The following is a 27,020-nucleotide window of genomic DNA, read 5'->3' on the forward strand; positions in this document are numbered from 1 at the left end:
CAGAGGATACCTGCTGCACACCGTCATGTGAGTCATGTTTAACAGAGGATACTCTTTTACCCTTCAAACAGGTCTCTTCAAGGAGTGTCAGACAGAAGTAAATAAGATATTAGGCCAAGTTTTATTTTATGAGAAATATTGCCTGTAGAATGGATTACTTCAAATGTTTTGCATACATTTGAAGAGGAGACTGTGAAATGTTCAGGGATGTTTAGATATTTATTAAGCAAGGGTGTAAAACACAACAAGAGCCCACCCACCCCCCTCATTCATGTATTCATGAGTCCAAATACTTGTGGGAAGGTAGTGTATACACAGCACTGCCTAATCCAACACTGTGGGAAGGTAATGTATACACAGCACTGCCTAATCTAACACGGTCTCTGTTTTCAGCTGACCTTCAATGTGAGATGCAGCAGCCATGCCAGTTAAAGCTTGGCAACTTATGTTCAATAAATCACTGCTAAAAAAAGTTCTGGATTTAAAAAAGCAATCAATCACATTTTGTGCATATTTACTTAAAACTGCAAAAAAGCAAAATAGAGAAATACAGGATGAACAGGTTTTTATACTACGGAGTAACCCTTTTTGAACACAGTTTTGAATCTCTTCATCAGGGCGGTAAACCCTCCTGACAGGTATCCAGGGTCCCCTCATCTCTTTTTCTTGCTCTCTTTCTTTGGTTTCTGTCTCGGCTGGGGGACGGGCCCCTTTGGTTTCTTCGTCTGATCCACACTGCGGTGTTCGAAGGGTTCAGGATCCTGAAAGGAGGGGCGAGTTCAGTTCAGTCAGCAAAATGATAGGGTTACTTACAAACACTGTCCTTTTCAAATAGCATGTTTACCCATCTTTGTATATGGAAGTTCAGAGGAGATCCTAGTTTTCCTGAGCAGTATTATCATGCATTGAATTGATCACTAGGCAAGTTAACAGATTTCTATTATGCATGATCACTAGGCAAGATTTCCTTTGGCAGGCTGCAAAAGCGACATTATTTTTTCTGTGTGGTCTGTATTTAAATCCCCTATAGTCTTAGGCATGGAAAAACATGTAGTTGCATAATAAAAGATTTAAAAAGTATTTTTCATTGAATGCTCTTCACTATTGTATAAGAATATAAGAACATAAGAAAGTTTACAAACGAATGGAGACCATTCAGCCCATCTTGCTCGTTTGGTTGTTAGTAGCTTATTGATCCCAGAATCTCATCAAGCAGCTTCTTGAAGGATCACAGGGTGTCAGCTTCAACAACATTACTGGGGAGTTGGTTCCATACCCTCACAATTCTTTGTGTAAAAAAGTGCCTCCTATTTTCTGTTCTGAATGCCCCTTTACCTACTCTTTCTAGAGCAGCAATATCCTTTTTGTAATGAGGTGACTCGAACTGAACACAATATTCTAGGTGAGGTCTTACTAATGCATTGTAAAGTTTTAACATTACTTCCCTTGATTTAAATTCAACACTTTTCACAATATATCCAAGCATCTTGTTGGCCTTTTTTTATAGCTTCCCCACTTTGCCTAGTTGAAGACATTTCTGAGTCAAACTCCTAGGTCTTTTTCATAGATTCCTTCTTCAATTTCAGTATCTCCCATATGATATTTATAATGCACATTTTTATTGCCTGCGTGCAGTACTTTACACTTTTCTCTATTAACTGTAATGTGTTGTCTGCAAATTTAACAAGTTTGCTTACTATACCAGAATCTAAATCATTAATGTAGATTAGGAATAGCAGAGGACCTAATACTGATCCCTGTGGTACACCACTGGTTACCTCACTCCATTTTGAGGTTTCTCCTCTAATCAGTACTTTCTGTTTTCTACCTGCTAACCACTCCCTAATCCATGTGCATGCATTTCCTTGAATCCCTACTGCGTTCAGTTTGAGAATTAATCTTTTATGCAGGACTTTGTCAAAAGCTTTCTGGAAATCTAAATAAACCATGTCGTATGCTTTGCAGTTATCCATTTTCAATGTTGCATGAGGTAATATAGGTAATGGTGTGGTGTGGTTCTGGGTCTGCCTTTGCGCTTGTCTGCAGAATCCGAAGTGCTGGGACTCAACAGCTCTCCTCATTCCATTCAAATCATGGGACAACGTATACAATGGAGAGTGGGTGGGGCTGGCACAGTTGAAAGGTCACATTGTCACATGATTTGAATAGAAGGTGAAACTTTTGTATCCAATTAGATGAGATACTGTACCAACAAAAAAAAAAACTGTTTTCATTGCCTGACTCCTGCAATTCCCCCCCATGGCTCAGGAGACTCAAAGGTTCAGTGGGTGTCCTCCGATCCCATGACCTGCGCTGTACGACTCGCCCTGCGCACCGTGCCGCTGCGCTTCTACCAGGTGAGCCACTCAGGGACCCCAGCTTTGTATTTTTAAACATGTTGCTGAATCACACATCATGGCTCATAAATCAACTGGGAAATACATTTCTCAACATTTACTGAAGAGCGCTTGCCAGGAGAAAAGAAAAAAAAAAAAAAAAACTAAGGAACGCAGGGTATCCAGATAATGCTCCCTTCTGCAACAATGCTGGTTTTCTGTTCCCACAACTCTCATTTCAATCACCAGCAAGAGGGAGCATGAACCAACACACTGCGATGTTCCCTAAAATGTTCCCTAGTTGATTTACCTATGATATGTGAATAAAAATATCAAAACAAAATCAGGATTATGTTGAAAAAATATAAATTATACTCACTTTGCGTACAGATAAGCTCTGGACCAGTAAACTTTCTTATTTAGTAACACGGAGTCAGGTGAGTATTTCATTCTAAAAGTAGCACAATTCAGTGTTTTAAATGTCAGAAGCAATAGTCCAAGAATTGTGTCTCAATCATAGGCGCCTAACTTTGTTAAAATGGGGGGCAAACTGAAGGCCTAACTGCCGAGCGTAGAGAATAGGGCTGTGTTTGAAGGTTTGTTCGCTGGCCAGGAATTTGAAGGTAGTTCTGAACCTTCGAAGGTTCGTCAGGCGGCATTCACACACTTTTTTACACACATTAAATGTCACTCACATGCAAAATTCGACCTTTTGATGTAAAATGCATATTACTTAAACAGAAGTTGTTGTATTAAAATCCACTACCAAATCGTAAGAGAAGTGCTATGGTGGAATATGTTTGAAACATACAAAATATACGCTAACACTAATCATTTTAATTTTGAAAACTGAACCCCGTCTGCCCCTCCCCCTCCAGCTCAGCAGAACTTAAATTTCTTCATTTGCCATCTTGACAGCAAAGCATTGTATAGCGCAAGCTGTATTGAAAAAAATGTCTCGAAACCCCTCTGCTGTTGGGATTTTTTTGTTAAATGCCCAGACAAAAAAAAAAAAAAAAAAAGTTGAATGCAAATTGTGCAAGCGACTCGATGTATCATGGAGGCAAATCCAATCTGCAGGGTCACTTGACAAGCGTGAGTTCATATTATTTTTGTAGTAATAGTAAAATGTTACTGTTAACCTGCTTGGAATGGTGAGTGTTAAATAAAGCTCTTAATTCGCCGCAAAAAGGTGCTGTTCCTATTTCTCTGTGCGCGTCCGGTGTAAAAGTACATTATATATATATATATATATATATATATATATATATACAAAATCAGCATGTCAAATAATTGTTTTGATTCCAGTGCTCAAAATGAAACACGGTGAGAGGGACATGTCCCTGTGAGAGGAGTTTGAGGGAGCCTGTTCTGCAAAGCGATTGTGCCTGTACTCGACCGAACACCTGGTGAGCACTGCACAGGCCTGACAAAAGGAGTGATCCTGGAATGCCTGTTGCGCATGCTCAGCCCCAAGACCACACGCATTGATTGTGCTTATCCTCCTGCAGGTCGTGCAAGAATATAACACAGGCATTGATTGTGCTTATCCTCCTGCAGGTCGTGCAAGAATATAACACAGGCATTGATTGTGCTTATCCTCCTGCAGGTCGTGCAAGAATATAACACAGGCATTGATTGTGCTTATCCTCCTGCAGATCATGCAAGAATATAACACAGGCATTGATTGTGCTTATCCTCCTGCAGGTCGTGCAAGAATATAACACAGGCATTGATTGTGCTTATCCTCCTGCAGGTCGTGCAAGAATAGAACACAGGCATTGATTGTGCTTATCCTCCTGCAGATCATGCAAGAATATAACACAGGCATTGATTGTGCTTATCCTCCTGGAGGTCGTGCAAGAATATAACACAGGCATTGTTGCAGCAAGACTGTATAGTAATGCGCACGGTGTACGGTGCAATACGGTGCCCGGTACGGTGCACGGGTAGTATAGGCAAAGCCTTCACAAAGCGGTGCCGAAGCTGCCCACTTTTGTGGCATGAGCAGAAAAGCAAAGCTCTCTAACTGTTGGGCTACAGCCCGCAAGCCAGTCTGTGCAGCCAGAGAGCTAACACAGTGCCCGTCCAGGAGCGCTGGCTTGCAAGCGAGTCTGAGCCCAGACCGCTGCGACTGCTTGAGCAGTGAGCCGCGCGCACAGCCCCTGGAATAAAACAGACAGGCACACAAATAGAGCAGCTTCAACCACAAAACATTGAAACGCAGTGTAACAGGAGGGAGACCTGTGCTGACTCTTCTGATGTGTTCATAGTGCTGCAGGGAGGGGGCAGCAGCTCGTCAATATCCGCCTGTCAGTCATGGCAGTGACACGGAGAGGTGGGAGAGTGGGTGTGCGGACTTTCCTTCTCTCTGAGTGGCTGAGAGGCGGGTCTTGGGGGAATTGCTGGCCCTATAAGTTAATATTCTGCTGTTCCCTCAGGTCTGCCCTCCGAGACGTAAAAGGTGTGCGGAAGCGCTGGAGAAAAATCAGCAGGGACGGAAATCCCCACAAGAAAAATAAATAAACAAATAAAGAAAAGAATTAGCGGTAGCGGGGAAAACTCTTGGGCAGCCCCGGTGAAGAGTGTATAGCAGGCTGAGGGAGCCGCTAGTGTAGGACGGAGACCCGGGCGGGTAGCGACGGTTGGGGTGAAGCTGCCGAGCGCAGCACCTTTTATTTTGTAGTTTTGTTTACTGTGTTTTATTTTTCCTGTTCCTTTCGCCTTTTGATTATAGTTTTGTTGAAACTCTGTACCCTGTACCGCCCTGGTATAGTTGTGGCTCTGTCGCTACCATAGCTGGTACGGCAGACCACAGACAATAGCGCCCTCTGCGGGCTGAAAAGAAATTAAGCTCCCATAATAAAACTGGGCACCTGTGCGGTGTTTCAGAATTACCTCTCTGTGTCCTGTGTCAGTGAATTACCCACCACCCTTCCACACGTGGTGTCAGCAGTGGGATTCACTGGCACTGCCCCCTGTAAGCAGTGCACACCAGCATGGATGCCACCCAGTTCGCGGAGATGATGAATCTCCTGCGCCAGACCCTGACGGCTGCCGTGCAAGGGGCGGCTAGACCGGCGGGACCTGACCCCCGGTTGATGAGACCCACCAAGATGACGGCAGAGGATCGACCCGAAGCCTACCTTGAGGTGTTCGAGGCCCTGGCGACCTCTACCGGGTGGGATCAGGCCCAATGGGCCAGTTACCTCTTGCCCCAGTTAACGGGGGAGGCGCAAGCGGCAGCGAGGACGCTGTCTCCCGACCAGATGATGGACTACCCCACGCTAAAAGCCACCATCCTGAATCGCGTGGGGGCCACACCGGAGGAAGTTTCGGGAGGAGCGCTTCTCGCCCGAGGAGCACCCGAGAACCATTGCCCATCGCCTGAATGAGTACGCCATGGGGTGGTTGAGGCCGGATGCGACCACGAAAGCCAGGCTGGTGGAGGTGATTGTGGTGGAGCGCTTCCTGGAGAGGCTGTGAGAGCTCCCGGCCCGGGGACCGGGGCAGCGTGGGGTTCCCCGCAGGCTGCTGCGGGGTCGGACCGGGGTTTCGCATGGCTTCCTTACCATCGAGCCCCTTTGATGGCTCCGGTGTTTCCACCTCTTGCCGAGGCTTCAGGGCGAGAAACTAGCCCACTGCGGTATTGGACGTGCCGGGAGGTGGGACACCTCGCGCGGGATTGCCCCGTGATGGAGTGTGACCTCAGCCGACCAGGTAAGCCTGTTCAATTACCTCAGTCACTTCAGCAGACGGGTTTTGTTATTCCTGTGACAATGGATGGTACAAAAACCCAGGCGCTCCTGGATTCAGGGTGTGGTCAGTCCCTAATACAGGATAGCCTAATCTCACTGGGGCATAAACGGTTATTGGGACAGGTGCATATTAAATGTATTCATGGGGATGTACGCTCCTATCCTAAGATAAGTGTGAATATAACTATTGGCCAGCAGGGGACGCAGGTGCATGTAGGATTATGTCCTCGATTGCCAGTACCAGTAGTTCTGGGGCGGGACTGTGGGCAGTTCAAGGATTGGTTAGCTGCTCTGACAGCCCCGCCCACCCTATTGGCCAAGAAGGAGGAAGTAATTGGAGAGATCTTCCCCTTCTGTGACCCGAATTGGTTTTGCCATAGATTTAGACCCCGAAAAACTAAACGGTAACGTCGGGCCGCTAAGAATGAGGGCTGGCGATGGAAGGAGTCCGAGAGGTTTCAGGTGGGGGCGGTTGGTGGAGAGTCGGGGGGGGGAGGCTGCGGAGCCAGCACAGGGGTCTGGCTCGGCTGCCTCCGCTCAGGACCGACCCGACCCAGAGCTGGAAGCCATGGGAGCTGATTTTTTAGCTTGTTCCCGTGACTTCCGACTCGAGCAAGGGCGTGACGACGTGCAGGGCAGGCTCTTTGACCAAGCAGCGGTGGTTAATGGTCGGGTGGTCGAGCCCAGACGCGCCGCCACGTACCCTCACTTTGAAATTAATCGAGACCTGCTGTACCGTGTTGAAAAATTACCCCAGACGGGGGAGGTGCGTCATCAGTTGCTCATTCCTCAGCCCTTTAAGGAGGATTTGCTGCAGCTTGCTCACACTATTCCCCTGTCTGGTCATTTAGGAAGGGACAAAACTAAAGCGAGGCTTGTGACACGGTTCTATTGGCTGGGGTTGGATGGTGACGTCAGACGGTTTTGTGAACGGTGTGGGGAGTGTCAGAAAGCTAGCCCTAGAGCCGTCCCACGAGCACCACTGGTGCCGTTGCCCCTAGTGGAAGCTCAGTTTGAGCGTATTGGGATGGACATAGTTGGGCCATTGGAAAGGAGTGCGGCGGGATACACACACCTATTGGTCATTTTGGATTACGCGACGCGCTATCCAGAGGCTATACCCCTCCGATCTATGTCCGCTAAGTCTGTTGCCAACGAGCTCGTGAAGGTTTTCTCCCAGGTGGGGATCCCCAGGGAGATACTGACCGACCAAGGCACCAACTTTATGTCCCGGCTAATCCGCGGAACATGTAAACATTTGGGAATTAAGACCATTAGGACCTCGGTGTTTCATCCTCAGACCGATGGTCTTGTGGAGCGCTTTAATAAGACCCTTAAGAGCATGTTGCGCAGATTTATTAGCAGTGATGTGCGTTACTGGGACCAGCTGATTCCTCCCCTTCTCTTTGCGATCAGAGAGGTACCCCAGGCTTCCACGGGTTTTTCGCCATTCGAGCTGCTGTATGGGCGAAGACCCCGGGGTGTGCTCGATCTGGTCAGAGAGATGTGGGAGGAACAGCAGGATAATTCGACTAATACAGTCCGGTATGTGTTGGACCTGCGCAAACGTCTGGAGTCTGTTGGAAAATGGGCGCAGGATAATTTGCAGCAGGCACAACACAGACAGGAGACCCAATACAATAGAGGAGCCCGGTTGCGCACATTTCAGCCGGGGGATAAAGTGCTTCTATTATTACCCAGTTCTGAGTCAAAACCTCTGGCTAAGTGGCAAGGACCTTTTGAGGTTACACGCCGGATTGGGACGGTGGATTATGAGATCTGCCAGCCGGAGCGACGGAGAGAGAAACACATTTATCATGTTAACCTCCTGAAGCCCTGGCTGCAACCGGAGGCATTGGTAGTGGCGCAGGCAGATGACGTCACCGACCTGGGACCTGATCTTTCTGTGTTGGCGAAAACAGGGTCAGTACAGATTGCAGAGAATCTGACACCAACACAGAAATGTCAGGCTCGGGCGCTGGTGACGGAATTTCCTGATGTGTTTTCTCCCGTCCCGGGGCAGACTCGAGTAGCCCACCATCACATTGAAGTTGAGCCAGGGGCGCCAGTTCGCCAGAGGCCATACCGTGTACCTGAACGTAAAAGACATGTAATAAAAACGGAGATTGATGAAATGCTGAGACTGGGGGTAATAGAAGAGTCCCAAAGTGACTGGAATAGTCCAATTGTTTTAGTGGAGAAGCCGGACGGTTCAACTCGATTTTGCATTGACTTCAGGCGAGTTAATGAAAAATCGAAGTTTGACGCTTATCCCATGCCCCGGGTAGATGAGTTGCTGGAGCGTCTAGGCACGGCTCATTTTATAACGACACTGGATTTAACGAAGGGGTACTGGCAGATACCCCTGACCCCGGAATCCAGAGAGAGGACGGCGTTTTCAACTCCCTTCGGGTTATACCAATTTAGGACCATGCCCTTTGGGTTGCACGGAGCACCAGCCACTTTCCAGCGGATGATGGATCGCATTTTGCGACCCCATCAGCAGTACGCCGCTGCTTACATAGATGACGTGGTTATCCACAGTGAGGATTGGCCGAGTCATCTGTGTAAGGTAGCGGCGGTGCTGCAATCCTTGCGGGAGGCTGGGCTCACTGCTAACCCAAAGAAATGTGCCATTGGGAAGAGTGAGTCGGAGTATTTGGGGTATCGAGTAGGGGGTGGCCAGATCAGACCGCTGATTGCTAAGGTGAAAGCCTTGGCTGACTGGCCGGTCCCTACAACCAAAACCCAGGTGCGCTCTTTCTTGGGACTAGCGGGCTATTACAGGAAGTTCATTCCGAGCTTCGCCACGCTTGCTACTCCCTTGACAGACCTCACCAGGAAGGCTGCCCCAAATACGGTTCAGTGGACGGAGCCGTGCCAGAGGGCCTTTCTCGCTTTGAAGCGGAGATTGTGTAGTAAGCCAGTGCTATGCAGTCCGGATTTCGGTAAGAGGTTCACCCTGCAGACGGATGCGTCAGAGACAGGTCTTGGGGCAGTGTTGTCTCAGGAGGTGCGGGGAAGCGAGCACCCGGTCCTGTACATCAGCAGGAAGCTCCTTCCCCGCGAGAAAAACTATAGTACCATCGAGAAGGAGTGTCTCGCGGTAAAATGGGCAGTCTAGTCACTCCGGTACTACCTCCTGGGGCGACACTTCACCCTGGTTACAGATCATGCCCCCTTGGCATGGCTTCACCGGATGAAGGATAACAACGCCAGAATCACGCGGTGGTACTTGGCCCTGCAGCCCTATGCCTTCAGGGTTGTCCACCGAGCAGGAAAGCTGCATCAAAACACAGATTTTTTCTCTCGGGAAGGCATGGGGATGTAGGATTTTCGAATGGACCGGTGGTGCCATTCTAAGGGGGAGGATATGTAACAGGGGGAGACCTGTGCTGACTCTTCTGATGTGTTCATAGTGCTGCAGGGAGGGGGCAGCGGCTCGTCAATATCCGCCTGTCAGTCATGGCAGTGACACGGAGAGGTGGTAGAGTGGGTGTGCGGACTTTCCTTCTCTCTGAGTGGCTGAGAGGCGGGTCTTGGGGGAATTGCTGGCCCTATAAGTTAATATTCTGCTGTTCCCTCAGGTCTGCCCTCCGAGACGTAAAAGGTGTGCGGAAGCGCTGGAGAAAAATCAGCAGGGACGGAAATCCCCACAAGAAAAATAAATAAACAAATAAAGAAAAGAATTAGCGGTAGCGGGGAAAACTCTTGGGCAGCCCCGGTGAAGAGTGTATAGCAGTCTGAGGGAGCCGCTAGTGTAGGACGGAGACCCGGGCCGTGCGAGTAGCGACGGTTGGGGTGAAGCTGCCGAGCGCAGCACCTTTTATTTTGTAGTTTTGTTTACTGTGTTTTATTTTTCCTGTTCCTTTCACCTTTTGATTATAGTTTTGTTGAAACTCTGTACCCTGTACCGCCCTGGTATAGTTGTGGCTCTGTCGCTACCATAGCTGGTACGGCAGACCACAGACAATAGCGCCCTCTGCGGGCTGAAAAGAAATTAAGCTCCCATAATAAAACTGGGCACCTGTGCGGTGTTTCAGAATTACCTCTCTGTGTCCTGTGTCAGTGAATTACCCACCACCCTTCCACACGCAGCTTAAAAACACAATACGCTTGTGAAAAACAAGACTAAAAACTCCAGCCGGAGAGAAGAGAGAATAAACAATATTAACCCTTTGCGGTCCATTGTCGGACTGGGTCCGACATTGCAATTATTCCTCACAGGTCCTTTGTCGGACTGGGTCCGACATCATTATAGCAACGCAATAAACGGGTGTTTAGTCGTTTTTTCTCCGGAAAAAGCCGAGAAAACCATTCAATTGCCGAGTGGTAGCGACAGGAGCCGAGACAAGTCGGGAAAAAAAAAAAAGGCGTATTTCATGAATAGTCATACATGGTATCAGGTATCAGATAATGGGCGTCCATAATAAACAAGCTGGCTAAGTGCGTCAGCGCACTGAGACTATCATGGACATTTGCAGAGCTTTTTTCAGATGTTATAGTAATAAAATAATGACTTGGATCGCATTATTGAGGAGTTTGGTGATAAAACGAGTGATCTGGAGATGATCGATCGGTATGTACGACTATTATTATTATTATTATTTATTTCTTACACAGCTGAACGCTATAGCAAACAAAAGGCTGGGGAGGGGCTGGAGATGCCTAGTGTGTGCTTTGTTGATATGCAGGGCCATTTAAACCCGTTTGACTGTGAAAAAAAATACTTTTAAACAGCGCGTATAAAATTAACTGCGCGTGTGAAAATTAATTAGACCTGGCGTGCCTGACGCGCGATTAATAAATGGACCGCAAAGGGTTAATACTACTGTGTCTGTGGAGTGCAGGAGCAGGCAAACCCGCTGCTGCCGCTGGCCAGAAGGCCGCGAAAAAAAAAACAACACAGACTAACAGTAAAACACAATTAAATTATTTAAACAATTTTTTGCTTCAGAAATAATATATAAAAAAAAAAAAAAAAAAAAAAAGGACTAGCTTATCTGATTGCTTCTGGTCGAAGATAGCGAATTTTCACTCTCTCGAATGCTGGGTCACTCTCTGGCTAGGTGAAAAGGCTGAATAGAAAAACGCACAGAGCGCCGTCCTGCATGCAGTTTTGTCTCCTGTGGGGGGCGGAGACAGGCGTGCCAACATTGCAGGCGTAAGATACAGCTTTGGTAGAAGTTTTCAGTTGAATCGGGTATAAGGTTAACCCATTGTGTAATGAAATACATTTCGTACTTGAAAGGGAACTAAGTTCAACACGCAAGTTCATAACCCCTCAGCTCCAAGCTAGTGCCACTGGAAGCACACCCTTTCACTTTCTACTCTAGATCTAACCCCAGACAATGTAACATTGAAGAAAAACTATGTGGTACTTCAGCCTCACCAAAGGGGTCATAAGCAATGCTCAAATGCACGACAAACACAACTTCAAAAATCTGCCAAAAATACAAAATCCTGGGGTACTGTGGCAGAACAGAGCTCTGCCCTTAGAAATACTGGCAGGGAAGGAGTTAAATTCTCCTCCCTGCCCAGATTGATTGTGTCAGGTGGGAGCAATCTGTTCATTAATTATCCAATTATGGACTTAGCCACATGGCATAAAAGGAGGCCTCAGCCTCCCAGTTGGGAGAGAGTTCTGGAAGGAGAAGAAGAAGAGTGTTTTTTGTTTGTGCTGTGTTATTGAAACCAGTGAAGGCAACGCCCAGCCTGGAAGCTTTATTTTGTAAGTTTTGTTTTGTGTTGTTGAAACCTTTTTGTTTGGCCCTTGTGCCTATTTATTTTGTATTTTTGTTTATTAAAAAGCTTTATTTTGAACTTTAAAACTGTCTCTGAGTCTCAAACCTCGGTCATCCTTGTCACAGGTACCAAAATGTTTTGCTTGATTCTTGCAGATCATCAACATCTATCCAAAAATATCTTTGGAATATTTTTTGGAGCCCCCCCCCACGTGAGTTTTGGCTTAAACTTGGTAGAAATACCAAAAATTCAAATTTCAGAGGATGTTAATGACCAGTGGGGGGCCTTGAAACCAAAAGTGTTTCACAAAATTTGGAAGAGTGGTCCCTAAGGTTCTTACAGCAATACAAACACTTAGGACCTGCATCCCCTACAGGGTAAAGGGTTGGGCTGAAGTTCGAATAACACTCGTCACTTACCCCTCATCTGGCAACTTGCCAAAAGTGAGTTAGGTGCTCTTGGTTAGGTCACTTTTTCACTTTAGGTTGAGCTTTGCCAGGTCACCGCTCAAAAGGGGAAAATTAAAACAAAATAAATTAGTATTTCTGAACTCCGCGGGCCCGAATCCTCCAGATTAATTTTACTAACAAAATCTGAGACGGTTGGGCAACGGCACTGGTTGAGTTGGTATGGAATGACCCAAATAGAAAGTGCTTACCGACTCCTGCAGCTTGGATGAAGGGATGATCACAGCCAGGATGCAAATAATCTGGAAGAGGGCACCCAGGAAGAGGCCGTAGCGCAGGACACTCTCCAGGAAAGTGGGCTCAGGAATCTCAGGGGCAGACAGATCCAGCACTCCAGCCATTCTGCTCCCTGCTCTGTACAAAGCCCTTGTCTATCTGCTGCCTGTGGCTGACACCGTGCTGCTGTACTCCAGACACTGCTCCTCCTGCACATACAAACACAACCACAAACAAGCAATCACGCATCAAGCTGGCCAACTTTTTGTGCTAGAACCACCATCAATCTGCTGTTTGGTAGCTTCTTTCTACCTGTGGTGGTCTGTACCGTGCAAGAACATTCACAGTGTCAACGTCATTAATAACTTCGGATTTTATGGAGATATAGATTTAAATTAGGAATGTAAATATCGTTTAATAAGAAATCGGTTTAAACTATTTGATCGGTTAACCAGTTTCACTGTCACACTAAATACCCTTTAAATAAATACACTTTCACATATAGGCCTGTCTACTCTTTGTCATGCACTGACATTTGTTTACCAAACATAAGAAGAGGCAGCTTAGAGCACAAATACTCTTTAATTGCATCACGATTGTATCGCATTGATGATGTGTGTACTGGTACACCTTTCTTCTAAGTGTCTAGTATCTCCTTCATAGTTAATCTTAACCCACTACAGGGGATACTGGGTTCACATAAAATAAAAACACCATTTAAAAAAAGAAAACAAACACACACACACGTTACCATCCCATAAACTTAGCGTAGCAATCAACAATTCATTTTTCAAGATTCTTATGAATTAAATGCTATGAATCAATTTTAAAAGCATGTTATGTAAAAGACAAGATTTTTTTCCCATTTTTTGAAATTACCAGGTACAGCTACAGCACTAAACTTCCAGGGTTCTCCCCAGGAATTCTGTACAGCCGGGCAGCAGACCATTATAGCCAGGAGCACTTTTAACTGAAAAATAAGCTTGCCTTACCTTAAATATATAATAAGGCAAAGAATTTGAATAATGTGTTGTCTTTCATCGACTATATCTGGTTGCTGTTAATGTTCTATATTTTCTTTTTCATTACTGTTTATTCTGGTAAATCACTGTGGTTATTTAGGCACTCTACGATTTGATTGGGGAAAAAATAACATAGGTTTATTGGAGTTCACCAAAAAAAAAAAACTGTAACCTTTGCACTTCCCTTTTAGCTTAATTATTGAGCTTATTGCTTCATTTAAATTGTTTTCTTTATGTTAAGTTTTCAGGGCATTTTGTTAATGCACGTCTATTTTTGTTTTTCACTGTTCTACATTTTTTTAATGCGAGACTTCATTTTAACCTTTTTTTTTTTTTTTTTTTTTTTACAAAACAGTATTTGCACAATTTGGTCACCATCATAACTGTTGCATGAAACCGGAGTGTAATAATCCTGCACTTAAGCATTTGTATGTCAGCTGATATCCCATCACGACTTTCTTCTTAAAGACGTACAGCCTCTATTTATGAACCCACAATATCTCTCATCAGGAACACAGATCAGCCAAAGTAAGAGGTGTCGGCACTTTGGGTCAAGCTTCCTTTTTGTAATACACAGCTGTGCACTAGATGGTGTTGGTGATTCGTCATTTTCCTAGGACTTGTGTACATTTTGTACCATGATAAATAGTCTAAATGAGTGGTAAATAAATGGGCTTTACCAGAGTGAAAATACAAATCCAGAAAGCAAAAGAAACAGCATTTTATAGACTTCTCTGTGTTTTTCTGTGTCAGCCATTTACTCACCAAACAATAAAGAAAATGATCAACAGACTTACTAGCAGAGATCTGCAAGAGCGATGTTTCAGCTCCATTACCCCTTTCACACAAACGGAGCAGTCTCAGAGCACATGCAGTTTCCTTTTAAAATACCCATTCACACAGCACCAAACTGCGCAATCTATGCCAGTACAATACCATCATAACCCTTTCACACAGGCAAAGGGTTCATGTGAGTACAACCTTCAAACCTGTCAGTCAACAAAACTTTTTCATGGCAATGGAAACCAAACCAAACAATCACAAAACAAAATGGCACCGTCGTCTGTTGAAGAAGTAAATTTGGCTGCATTTTGTTTGCTTTTCATTCTCAGTTATATTATACAATGTAACAACCTGTTAAGTGTCAAATTGCAGGAGCTTCAGGCACAATGTAGGTCGTGTGTTTTTATTGCAAAGAAGGCAATATAATATATTTAAAAGAAAGAGTCCAGCTCTACAGGCAAAAGCAGAGAGTGAAATTACAGTGGATGCTGGTATTTGCTATATAAGGATGCTCATGTGACGCTCCACTTGGGTAATGGAACGCCAACACGGTGATGTATTTTGGAGCCAAACGCTCCCAAGATTTTCAGATAGTGAGTGGAAAAAACATTTCCGCATGGGAAGAGAAACATTTGAGTATCTGGCTGAACAACTGCGTCTGGTATACAGTCACATGGGATGTTGACTTTCAATCCACGCCCACTATAGCGCTTCAGTACCGGTATAGCATTTTACACAGTTAAGATGGTTCAGTGCTGTCTCTGAACCACCTCACGAGCATAAAATCTGACAGCTCTGTGAGGGTATAGGCAATTCACACAGACCAAAATGCTACATCAGTGCCGGTTCTGAGCAGTGAGAACTCGTCTGTGTGAAAGGGGTATAAGAGGTGAGAGAATGGCTACGTTCTGCTAGAATCTGCGTTCCTTGATCTGCAACAGTCTGTCCTTGATGCCGGTCTGCATGCCTCAGCAGACAGGTCACTCAGGTACCTGAGCCAATGGAGCAGCAACACAAAGTAAGTGCGAGAGAAAAGACGAGGATGCAAACAAAGAAGTTCGGAAAAATCCAGAGAGGCATGTAAAAACAATTGTGGTTATATTTAAACCTGCTACTGCCACCTAGGTAGTACAGGGTAGCTATGGAAACATTCTGTTGACTATATTGACTGAAAATATGTTGTCTTTGCTTTTAATAAACTATTAAAGCTGTATTTTCCAACCTGATATTTCTCCTACTGCGTCAATGGAATACTAGTCTTGAAATTCCTTGTTACAATAGTTTAGATTAATCTTTGTGTTAAAAAATTGCCATTTATACAGGAATGTTAATATTTGATAAATATGTTTTAATTAGATTGATTGGTCATTAAATGTATAAGTGAGTGTTGACAACAGTTTCATTGGAAAATAAAGAGCAAAGCGGTTTAAAGCCACTTATTGACTTATTTTATGCATATTTAAAAGTCTTATTTTTGCATAACATACAAACACCACAACTGTAGAAAGTGACTCGAGAAATGTGTAAAAAAAACAAATGAAGAGGGAAGGGAAGGGAAACTGAGTGTGTAGGAAGTGCCTCACGAAGAGAAACTGGGTGTGTAGAAAGTTCCTCACGAGAGGAATGTATAAAAAACAAATGAAGGGGGAAGGTAAGGTAAACTGGTGGTATGCTGGCCATGCTTAAACATCAACGCTAGAGTATAGAGAGCCTGAAAAGCATTGGAGATGCTGCTGCAAGGCAGGTCTACACAGGCAGTGCATCCACACAAACAGTGTTTAATGTTACATCTAGAGCAGCACACCTTCAAAGCACAATACCCATGGGCCCACTTCCTTTGTTCATTTATTTTATTATTTTTTTTAAATGTATTTAGAATCCATAGGAAAATAATGTCACCGCTTTTCACCAACTCTTCAACAAGTAGTGTTTGATCTGTATCACAGCATGATACAGTATACAGTGAAGCCCAGCTTTAAAGTAGTGTTTGTTCTGTATCACAGCATGATTGAGAGGAAAAGTAGTTCCTTGTACAAGTTAGAAAAACTTGTTTGAAACTTGTTTGTTCTCTATACAGCTCAAAGAGTTTAGCTGTTTTTACCATGTTGCAGCGGCAAAACTAAATCACTTAGAATTACCATCTGTACCAGTATGAAAAGTCTGAAACTTTCTTACATCAAATGTGAAAAAAAACACATACCTCTTATACACAATGAGATAAACTAAGGTAAAATTGTTATTCTCCTCCTTCTTCCTCCTCTTCCGTCTACTTTTTAAGGGTGTGTAGCGACTTTTCAAACAGAAAAGCTAGATAACTGGACATCTACCAATCATGTTATTCCACAGGTTGGTCAACATCAAAATAAACCAGGGTATGCAAGCAGTTTGATATCCACAGCATCTATATTAAACAATTTATTTATGTTTTAAAACAGCACATATCACAGGAAGAAAAAAAAAAAAATACCATGGTTTGAACTTGCAACATGACGTTCTTGAAGAGCACACAACCTTAGCCCGCTGTGCCACTGCGCAGTTGTTGAAATGCGTTTATTTTTTAAGCTTATATCCAAGCCTGAACAGCTTTCGCTTAAAACCTGAAGGTTCTGCTCAATTCTAAAAATTTTCAATTTCCTGTTTGAAAATTTCTAGTTTCCTGTTTGTTTGGTAGATACCATAGAATGGAATTGTACACAAGAGTGGCATGTAACTTACTTGTCTAAATTTCTGATCTCTGATAAATTGTAGTTCCTCGTTTAATTAAAATAAAGGAATAATTTATTTGGTAGAAATAAATAAATGATTTAAACAAATGCATAGAGGAATAAATACATTTAGAAAATTATTTTTTTAATAAATAAATGTAGAAATGAATACATGTACAGTGCCTTGCGAAAGTATTCAGCCCCCTTGAACTTTGCGACCTTTTGCCACATTTCAGGCTTCAAACATAAAGATATGAAACTGTAATTTTTTGTGAAGAATCAACAACAAGTGGGACACAATCATGAAGTGGAACGAAATTTATTGGATATTTCAAACTTTTTTAACAAATAAAAAACTGAAAAATTGGGCGTGCAAAATTATTCAGCCCCCTTAAGTTAATACTTTGTAGTTTTGCACATCGAGAGACTGAAATTTTTGCCCATTCCTCCTTGCAAAACAGCTCGAGCTCAGTGAGGTTGGATGGAGAGCATTTGTGAACAGCAGTTTTCAGTTCTTTCCACAGATTCTCGATTGGATTCAGGTCTGGACTTGGCCATTCTAACACCTGGATATGTTTATTTGTGAACCATTCCATTGTAGATTTTGCTTTATGTTTTGGATCATTGTCTTGTTGGAAGACAAATCTCCGTCCCAGTCTCAGGTCTTTTGCAGACTCCATCAGGTTTTCTTCCAGAATGGTCCTGTATTTGGCTCCATCCATCTTCCCATCAATTTTAACCATCTTCCCTGTCCCTGCTGAAGAAAAGCAGGCCCAAACCATGATGCTGCCACCACCATGTTTGACAGTGGGGATGGTGTGTTCAGGGTGATGAGCTGTGTTGCTTTTACGCCAAACATAACGTTTTGCATTGTTGCCAAAAAGTTCGATTTTGGTTTCATCTGACCAGAGCACCTTCTTCCACATGTTTGGTGTGTCTCCCAGGTGGCTTGTGGCAAACTGTAAACGACACTTTTTATGGATATCTTTAAGAAATGGCTTTCTTCTTGCCACTCTTCCATAAAGGCCAGATTTGTGCAGTATACGACTGATTGTTGTCCTATGGACAGAGTCTCCCACCTCAGCTGTAGATCTCTGCAGTTCATCCAGAGTGATCATGGGCCTCTTGGCTGCATCTCTGATCAGTCTTCTCCTTGTATGAGCTGAAAGTTTAGAGGGACGGCCAGGTCTTGGTAGATTTGCAGTGGTCTGATACTCCTTCCATTTCAATATTATCGCTTGCACAGTGCTCCTTGGGATGTTTAAAGCTTGGGAAATCTTTTTGTATCCAAATCCGGCTTTAAACTTCTTCACAACAGTATCTCGGACCTGCCTGGTGTGTTCCTTGTTCTTCATGATGCTCTCTGCGCTTTAAACGGACCTCTGAGACTATCACAGTGCAGGTGCATTTATACGGAGACTTGATTACACACAGGTGGATTCTATTTATCATCATTAGTCATTTAGGTCAACATTGGATCATTCAGAGATCCTCACTGAACCTCTGGAGAGAGTTTGCTGCACTGAAAGTAAAGGGGCTGAATAATTTTGCACGCCCAATTTTTCAGTTTTTTATTTGTTAAAAAAGTTTGAAATATCCAATAAATTTCGTTCCACTTCATGATTGTGTCCCACTTGTTGTTGATTCTTCACAAAAAATTACAGTTTCATATCTTTATGTTTGAAGCCTGAAATGTGGCAAAAGGTCGCAAAGTTCAAGGGGGCCGAATACTTTCGCAAGGCACTGTATATATTATAAATGTATAAATAAATTAATAAAAAGCAAGCTACAAAACTACATGTCATATTAATTGATTCGGCTGATGCGTTTATCCACAGCAATTGACATTTATATACCTATATAAAAAGTACAAGTTTCATGTAAAATAAATCTATAACAAAACATTGTCAATGTAAAAAAACAAGTTAGAAAAATGCAACAGCCGATAAAAGGGGTGATATCACAAAAACGTAAGAAAGTTTACAAACGAGCCCATCTTGCTCGTTTGGTTGTTAGTAGCTTATTGATCCCAGAATCTCATCAAGCAGCTTCTTGAAGGATCCCAGGGTGTCAGCTTCAACAACATTACTGGGGAGTTGGTTCCAGACCCTCACAATTCTCTGTGTAAAAATGTACCTCCTATTTTCTGTTCTGAATGCCCCTTTATCTAATCTCCGTTTATGACCCCTGGTCCTTTTTTCTTTTTTCAGGTCAAAGAAGTCCCCTGGGTCGACATTGTCTATACCTTTTAGGATTTTGAATGTTTGAATCAGATCGCCGCGTAATCTTCTTTGTTCAAGACTGAATAGATTCAATTCTTTTAGCCTGTCTGCATACGACATGCCTTTTAAACCCGGGATAATTCTGGTTGCTCTTCTTTGCACTCTTTCTAGAGCAGCAATATCCTTTTTGTAACGAGGTGACCAGAACTGATCACAATATTCTAGATGAGGTCTTACTAATGCATTGTAGAGTTTTAACATTACTTCCCTTGATTTAAATTCAACACTTCTCACAATATATCTGAGCATCTTGTTAGCCTTTTTTATAGCTTCCCCACATTGTCTAGATGAAGACATTTCTGAGTCTTTTTCATAGTTCCCTTCTTCAATTTCACTATCTCCCATATGATATTTATAATGCACATTTTTATTGCCCGCATGCAATACTTTACACTTTTCTCTATTAAATCTTTCATTTGCCATGTGTCTGCCCAGTTCTGAATGCTGTCTAGATCATTTTGAATGACCTTTGCTGCTTCAACAGTGTCTGCCACTCCTCCTATTTTTGTGTCGTCTGCAAATTTAACGAGTTTGCTTACTATATCAGAGTCTAAATCATTAATGTAGATTAGGAATAGCAGAGAACCTAATACTGATCCCTGTGGTACACCACTCGTTACCTCACTCCATTTCGAGGTTTCTCCTCTAATCAGTACTTTCTGTTTTCTACATGTTAACCACTCCCTAATCCATGTGCATGCATTTCCTTGAACCCCTACTGCGTTCAGTTTGAGAATTAATCTTTTATGCGGGACTTTGTCAAAAAGCTTTCTGGAAATCTAAATAGACCATGTCGTATGCTTTGCAGTTATCCATTTTCAATGTTGCACCCTCAAAAAAGTCAAGTAGGTTAGTTAGACATGATCTCCCTTTCCTAAAACCATGCTGGCTGTCTCCCAGGATATTGTTACCATATAGGTAATTTTCCATTTTGGATCTTATTATAGTTTCCATAAGTTTACATATAATAGAAGTCAGGCTTATTGGTCTGTAGTTACCTGGTTCGGTTTTGTCTCCCTTTTTGTGGATTGGTATTACATTTGCTATTTTCCAGTCTGTCGGTACAATCCCTGTGTCAAGAGACTGTTGCATGATCTTGGTTAGCGGTTTGTAAATAACTTCTTTCATTTCTTTGAGTACTATTGGGAGTTATCAAACACAAAAGTCCAAGTTAGGAGAAGCAATTAGGCCAATCTTGTCAAGCATCAAGCAAATAGGCACAATTGGAAAGGTGCTGGGGCCCAAGATTCACACAATTCTTGCTTCTAACTTGGCACCTTTTTTTGATCGCTTCTCTCCACTTTATCGCTCCATGAAATGCTCTTTGTATGACTTGAAGTGAATGAGACACACACTCACACACCTGCTCAGCACCAGCACATCTGACCTACAACCCATTCACAAACCTGCTCAGCACATCTGACCTACAACCCGTTCACAAACCTGCTCAGCACATCTGACCTACAACCCGTTCACAAACCTGCTCAGCACCAGCACATCTGACCTACAACCCGTTCACAAACCTGCTCAGCACCAGCACATCTGACCTACAACCCGTTCACAAACCTGCTCAGCACCAGCACATCTGACCTACAACCCATTCACAAACCTGCTCAGCACCAGCACATCTGACCTACAACCCATTCACAAACCTGCTCAGCACCAGCACATCTGACCTACAACCCATTCACAAACCTGCTCAGCACCAGCACATCTGACCTACAAGCCGTTCATAAACCTGCTCAGCACCAGCACATCTGACCTACAACCCGTTCACAAACCTGCTCAGCACCAGCACATCTGACCTACAACCCATTCACAAACTTGCTTGTGTCAGCTGGCCCGTTCTGTCACAATTCAATTTAATTATGTCTAATCTCATCCGGGGAGAAAATGACAAATTATCACAATGTATTATTGTTGCCATTCTTTTTACTGTGCACCTCCCAGCACTAAGCCACCAGAAAGACGTACTGTATAATTTGTTAATGACATGCAAACAGTGTGAGGGATGCTGTTACAGTGAGCTCAATATGACTGCGCTTCCAGAAATGTTCAATCACAAGTGTTCACTGGCAGTGTCACTGTGATCTTTCTGTCTGTGAGCCCCGTGCCAACTCCAAAACGTTTAAAAAGGAAGAAGAGCTGTCTAAAACAGCAGTGAAGCGTTCTAGGATTTAATAATAATAATAATAATAATAATAATAATAATAATAATAATAATAATAAACACACAAAACAAAAACCATGTATGCAATGGTTCAAGTAAAAGCTCCCTGCGTTATGATAACATAATACTGAACAAAACACAATCTTGAGAAGTAGATCGATTTCTGTTTTCATTTATTTTTGTGTAATGCATTCTCACTACCTTACGATGTTCTGCTTTTTAACTAGAAAAGTGCGCTTTCATGAAAGGGCTTAGAATGTGTATGTTTTAAAACAGCACACCTTTTTTTTTCCCTGTATCGAGTGTCCACCAATGCAGCAGAACAAAACTGTAAATACTTTTCAACTGTAAATTTCAAGAACTGTGGAACTATATAAAGTCTTCCATTGCTATGCTGATGATCCCAGCTATATTTGTCCCTAAAGCCAGGAATTTCTTCTGTCTGAGTATTATTCGCTACTTGCCTTATAGACATCAAGCATTGAATGTCACAGAAGTTTCTAATGTTGAATTCAGATAAAACAGAGGTTATGCTAGTGGGCTCACAGAACCAACTAAAAAGCAAATGTGGGATTACATGAGCTCGACCCTTGCAGTCTCTCATCCAAACTTAAACTAGAAATTAAGAGTTTGAAAACCAGGAAAAAGGAACATATTACCCGTTCTGGCCTCTTTACACTGACTTCCTGTGCAGTATAGAATTGATTTTAAGATTGTTAACTTACAAGGTCCTGAATGGATTAGCACCTAATTATTTGCAGGAGTTACTGACCCTGTATCTTCCAAACCACATTCTGAGATCACAGGCTGCGGGCTGCTGGTTATTTCTCACGTCAACAAAAGCAGCACGGGAGGCAAGGCTTTTTCTTGTAGAGCTCCTAAATTATGGAACGCTCTGCCTTTGTTTGTCAGGGAAGCTGGGACCGTTACAGTTTGCAAGTCAAGACTAAAAACCCACTTTAATAAAATGGCTTAATTATCTTAGTGGGTTTAAATGCAACTTTAAAATTGCTGCTTTTGTATCATGTGCATACTGTTATTTAAATGGTGTGACTGTGGCAGCTGTATGTGTGCCATGCTATACAAATGTATTGTGGTTTGTTCTTTTTTTCTGCTATGTACTGTACAGTGCTTTGCAATACTTTTGTATAAAAAGCACTATATAAATGCAATAAATAAATAAATAAAAATTAATGTAAACATCTAACATTATGACGAAAAGCTGTTCATCACTGTGGTGTAGAGCACTCTCCATTATGTTTATCCAGCTGTTCATCATTGTGGTGCAGCACACTCTCCATTGCCTGCCGAAGCTTCTATTTCGAGGTTTGTTTTTTTTCAAACCCCCATTTTTTGTAAAGGTCACAGTGGTTAACAAATTACAGTTGCGCAGACACACTGCAGACCAAAAAACTAATATTGTTACTAAACTCCAGCCATGGGTAAATCTTCAGCCAGTTTTGTTTAACTTTCCCTTCACTGACATCTTATTTGTGTTGTTGTATCACTAAGGCTGTATATTTTCATGGTGAGCATGGATTTCACGATTTCCACGAATTAGAACCAATGCCATGTAATAATAATATCCAATTCTCCATGAAAATCTAAATTTCTAAAAGAATACTACTTTTAGCATTTAAAAATGCACTGATTCGTTCGCTTCACCAGCGGACAACATGCTATATGAAATCCAGTTGAACTTGCTTACACTAAGTTATGAAAACACATGTGTGGCGGAGTGTCCCAGCCATTGTTTATTATTTATTTATATTATGATTTATATGTTTATATGACGACGAAAGCCAATATTATTTGTTATTTTGTGTATATATTTTAAAAACCTTGTGAGGATGCGTGACTGATCAGCTACTGATTATTTAACTAGCTGACAGTCACGCATCCTTATTAAACTCCTGCAGACTGAGGGGTAATAAGATAATTAGTTAACAGCTAGTTAACCCCTCGGCCAGAATATAAAGGCCTGCAGCTGTCTGCGCTTAAGGAAGGGTGTTCGAGAGTGGAGAAAAAAAACCGGCACGCTTTTTTGTTTTGTGGTGTTTGTTTTGTATACATCTTTTGTTTGTTTTGTTATTTAATAAACAGGCTGAGCGCCGTTGCGCTTGTTTCACCCACAATTCATTGTTTTGAGTCTGTGTTTCTGGTCTGACGTCACCACTGCAAGCCGTCCTGTTCACAACATGGAGGGTTTTAAAAATGCTTTAATTACAGGACCCAGACAAGCGCTATATTTACCTCTTGTTAACTGAGATATCCTGAATATTTATTTTTTGTGCCAAATTACCCTTTGTATTTTTTCATTATGAAAGTTGGTTGTTTTTAAATTGGATATTTTTATACCAATTTTATTTTTGCAATGGAAAAGTGACCTATATTTTATTTTTGTAACAATTAGTGTGTCAATCACTCAGAAAACATTGACTTGTGTTTGTTTGACTTCAAATTTCATCAACATAATAGGCTCTCTGTATTCATTTTTTGTTGTTTTATGAATGAGTATATAACAGGGCGACGCTACTGCCGTCGCCTCCCGAAGGTCCTGCTTCGCCTGGGGTCACTGCCAGTCTTGCCATGCAGCAGGAGAAACTGCGGTCGTAGCCCCACGGAGGGGAGCTGCCGGCCATGAAGAAGTGGGGGAGGTCTGGAGACAACCCCCAAAATTTCCTTGGCCGGAGGAGCCGGCCTGTGCGCGGTCCACCAGGACACTACAGCTGTTTGGGTGAGAGGAAGATATCCCACCATGACCGCCACCCTTGGCCCATTGCTGCCCGTTCCTGGACTGTTAGCCGGGACTGGGACTAAGGGGGGAGGTGGCCGTTGGGCCATGTGTGCCAAGCAGGGGGGGGGGGGTTATGTAACAGGGCGAGGAGCCCTGTATGTGTGTTTATTTATTTTTAGAACGGGGTTTCCCCCTCCGCCCCTGTGTTATTTTGTATTTGTATTTACATGTCGGCGAAGCGCTGTATGTTTTGTTATTGTTTTGTTTTATTTAGAACGTGTTCTGGCAGTGGGGATATGGTGCTCATCCTCTGCCAGGAATAATTTAATAAACTCGTGCAGATTGTGGCCCGAGGGGTAATAGAATAATTATTAACCAGTTAAACCCCTCACCACAATATAAAAGCCTGCAGCTCTCTGCACTCAGGATGGGGTGTGTTAGGAGCCAGAGCGGAGAGAGCGAGAGGAGCGTGAGAGAAACAAAACTTATTTAAAATTAAAGTATACAGGAACAGTGACAGCGACTGCCTAGCCTAACCTGTATTATTTTGTGTTCGTGATTTTGTTTTGTTTAAACTTCTATTTTCGCTCTGGTAGCAAGTCTTTTTGTTAAAACCGTTTATTTATTTTTGTATTTAAATAAACGGCAACGCCGCGTCTTTTGTTTTGAATCTGCAGTACTGGTGTCAGTGTTTTGGTTCCTACTTCTGGCCTGACGTCACAACTCAGCCACCCTGTCACAGAGTATTTAAATCGCCTTGGTGCCCTTGGGTTGGATTTATATTTTGCATTTTTGCCCCCTGGAACTGCCTTGGTGCCCCTGAATCTTCATACTCAACGAAGGCAACATTGCCTTGCCCTTCATGACCTGAACTTGATGCCCTGCAGCACAACAATTTTGTTAATTTCTAACCCTGTAATACAGCCCAAAAAGGTAAATGAGAGCAGTTGCACAAAGGGAAACCTTAAACTGGATTAAGAAAATGGGCTAAATTGTTCAAAAAAGTGTTGATTAAAGAAGAAATGCCATGTCTACTGGTAATGAAGCACACACCCTATGAAGGGCACATTCTGTTAGTTCTTTGACTGGTATTAATAGAGGTTTCCCTGTATTGTGATGTTTTCAAGATTTAACAAACAAAAATGAGAAACGTCTGTATTTTATTTGTAACCAATTGCACTATTATTTACCCAGAATTAGAACAATTGGATTGGATCGTTTCTTAATCTGCTACTATTAAACACAAACATAAATTGACATTCCTCTCAACACATACGTGGACTGGCAAATGGTATGGCTTTACCCCATTTGCTATTTGATGCCGGACTAATCTGGACAATCAATAACGGCTGGTTTCACAGACCCAGATTAGCACTAATATTGGATTACTTTACCTAAATTAACATTGGGTAACCCAGGACTAGTACTAATCAGGGTCTGTGAAACCAGCCATTAGGGTCCGAACGCTGTTTTTGGTTGTTCTAGTGTCAATACTGTATCATAAATGAACACGTTTTAATAAATCTGGACCAATGTGTTAACGCTTTCAAATGACAGCAATTCCACAAAGCGCTGAATTGCGAGCGACTCGGCTTGGCGTGTATGAATGACTGCTATTCTATTTTTGATGTTACCATTCGGATACGAATTCTCACATTATATATATATATATATATATATATATATATATATATATATAGTTCCCCACACTAAACCTGCTTGTTTTCAGATTTGGATTTAGATTTTGGGCACCGGCGAACGACCCTCTATTACTCACGCTCCACTACAATCACAGGCCTAAACTACATACGAAGAGGACGGCAAAAACAGCACATAATAAAACAAAGCATGCCACAGTTTTAAAATGTTATCTGTGGACTTACCAGTTTTCACTCTCCGTGTTTGCAGGGTTGATACAACCGGAACTTATCATATCCTAAGCATCCGTTACAACCACAAAGACAAAGAGAAGTTCTGTGCCGTCAATTACCAGTGCTGCCACCTGCTGTAAGGACGGAGCCTGGAGGTCTTCATCTTTAAACAGAAGTCGGACTCTTTGGTGCCATCAACCACAAACATCAACCACGTTCCAATATTCAAGACGAGGTTCAGTGGTACAGTTTGGTTTTTTTAAACGTAGTGTTTCAGTGCTGACAGACTACGTTTTAAGTGACAGTAAGAGCTGACAGTCAAAAAAGACGGGAAATTGTCAAGTAAGACCATCACTGTGCTCTTACTTCACCCATGTTCTGACAAGGCTTTCCAGCACACATTGCTTAACTGGTACAGTAGGTAGGTTCACTTCAGACAGCATAGGTAGTCACCACCACTGGGCAGGTCAGTGGGTTGCTGAGGATTCAAAAGTTCTCTGAGACATCCTAATATGCCTTAGATCAGTGGTTCCCAATCCTGGTCCTGGGGATCCCCTTGTGTCTGCTGTTACTTTTTTCCAACTGAAGTTCTTTATTGAACACTCAATTAAACTAACAATTGGCCTAATGAAACCTGTTGAATGATTTGAAAGAGATGGAGATTTCAAGTTATGTATGAAATTAAATAGAACTTCAAACCAACTTCTTATAAGCTGAAGAATGGTTTAAAAATGTGATTAACCAAATTGTCAGTTCAATTGAGTGTTCATTTAAGTAACTGAGAGGTCATCTGGAACAAAAAACCAGCAGACACAAGGGGTCTCCATGACCAGGGTTGTGAACCACTGTTTTAGAAGTTAAGAAAGATCACTGTTCTTTGTAACTAAGACCATTGACATATGAATTGTAAGTATACAAATGTTTCTAA

The 27,020-nt window shown here is 42.8% G+C and overlaps 1 protein-coding gene across 1 annotated transcript; it reads right to left on the bottom strand.

The window, feature by feature from the left end:
• Positions 1–102: 102 nt before the first annotated feature.
• Positions 103–26,235, bottom strand: manbal (mannosidase beta like). The gene is made up of 3 exons (XM_034041267.2): positions 26,105–26,235; positions 12,498–12,731; positions 103–761 (listed from the first exon to the last, which is right to left on the bottom strand). Exons 2-3 carry the CDS (start codon positions 12,645–12,647, stop codon positions 654–656), a joined length of 258 nt encoding a protein of 85 aa, XP_033897158.1. The 5' UTR covers positions 12,648–12,731; positions 26,105–26,235; the 3' UTR covers positions 103–653.
• Positions 26,236–27,020: the final 785 nt, after the last annotated feature.

The sequence above is a fragment of the Acipenser ruthenus genome, chromosome 18 (assembly GCF_902713425.1).
Source record: "Acipenser ruthenus chromosome 18, fAciRut3.2 maternal haplotype, whole genome shotgun sequence".
NCBI lineage: Eukaryota > Metazoa > Chordata > Actinopteri > Acipenseriformes > Acipenseridae > Acipenser > Acipenser ruthenus.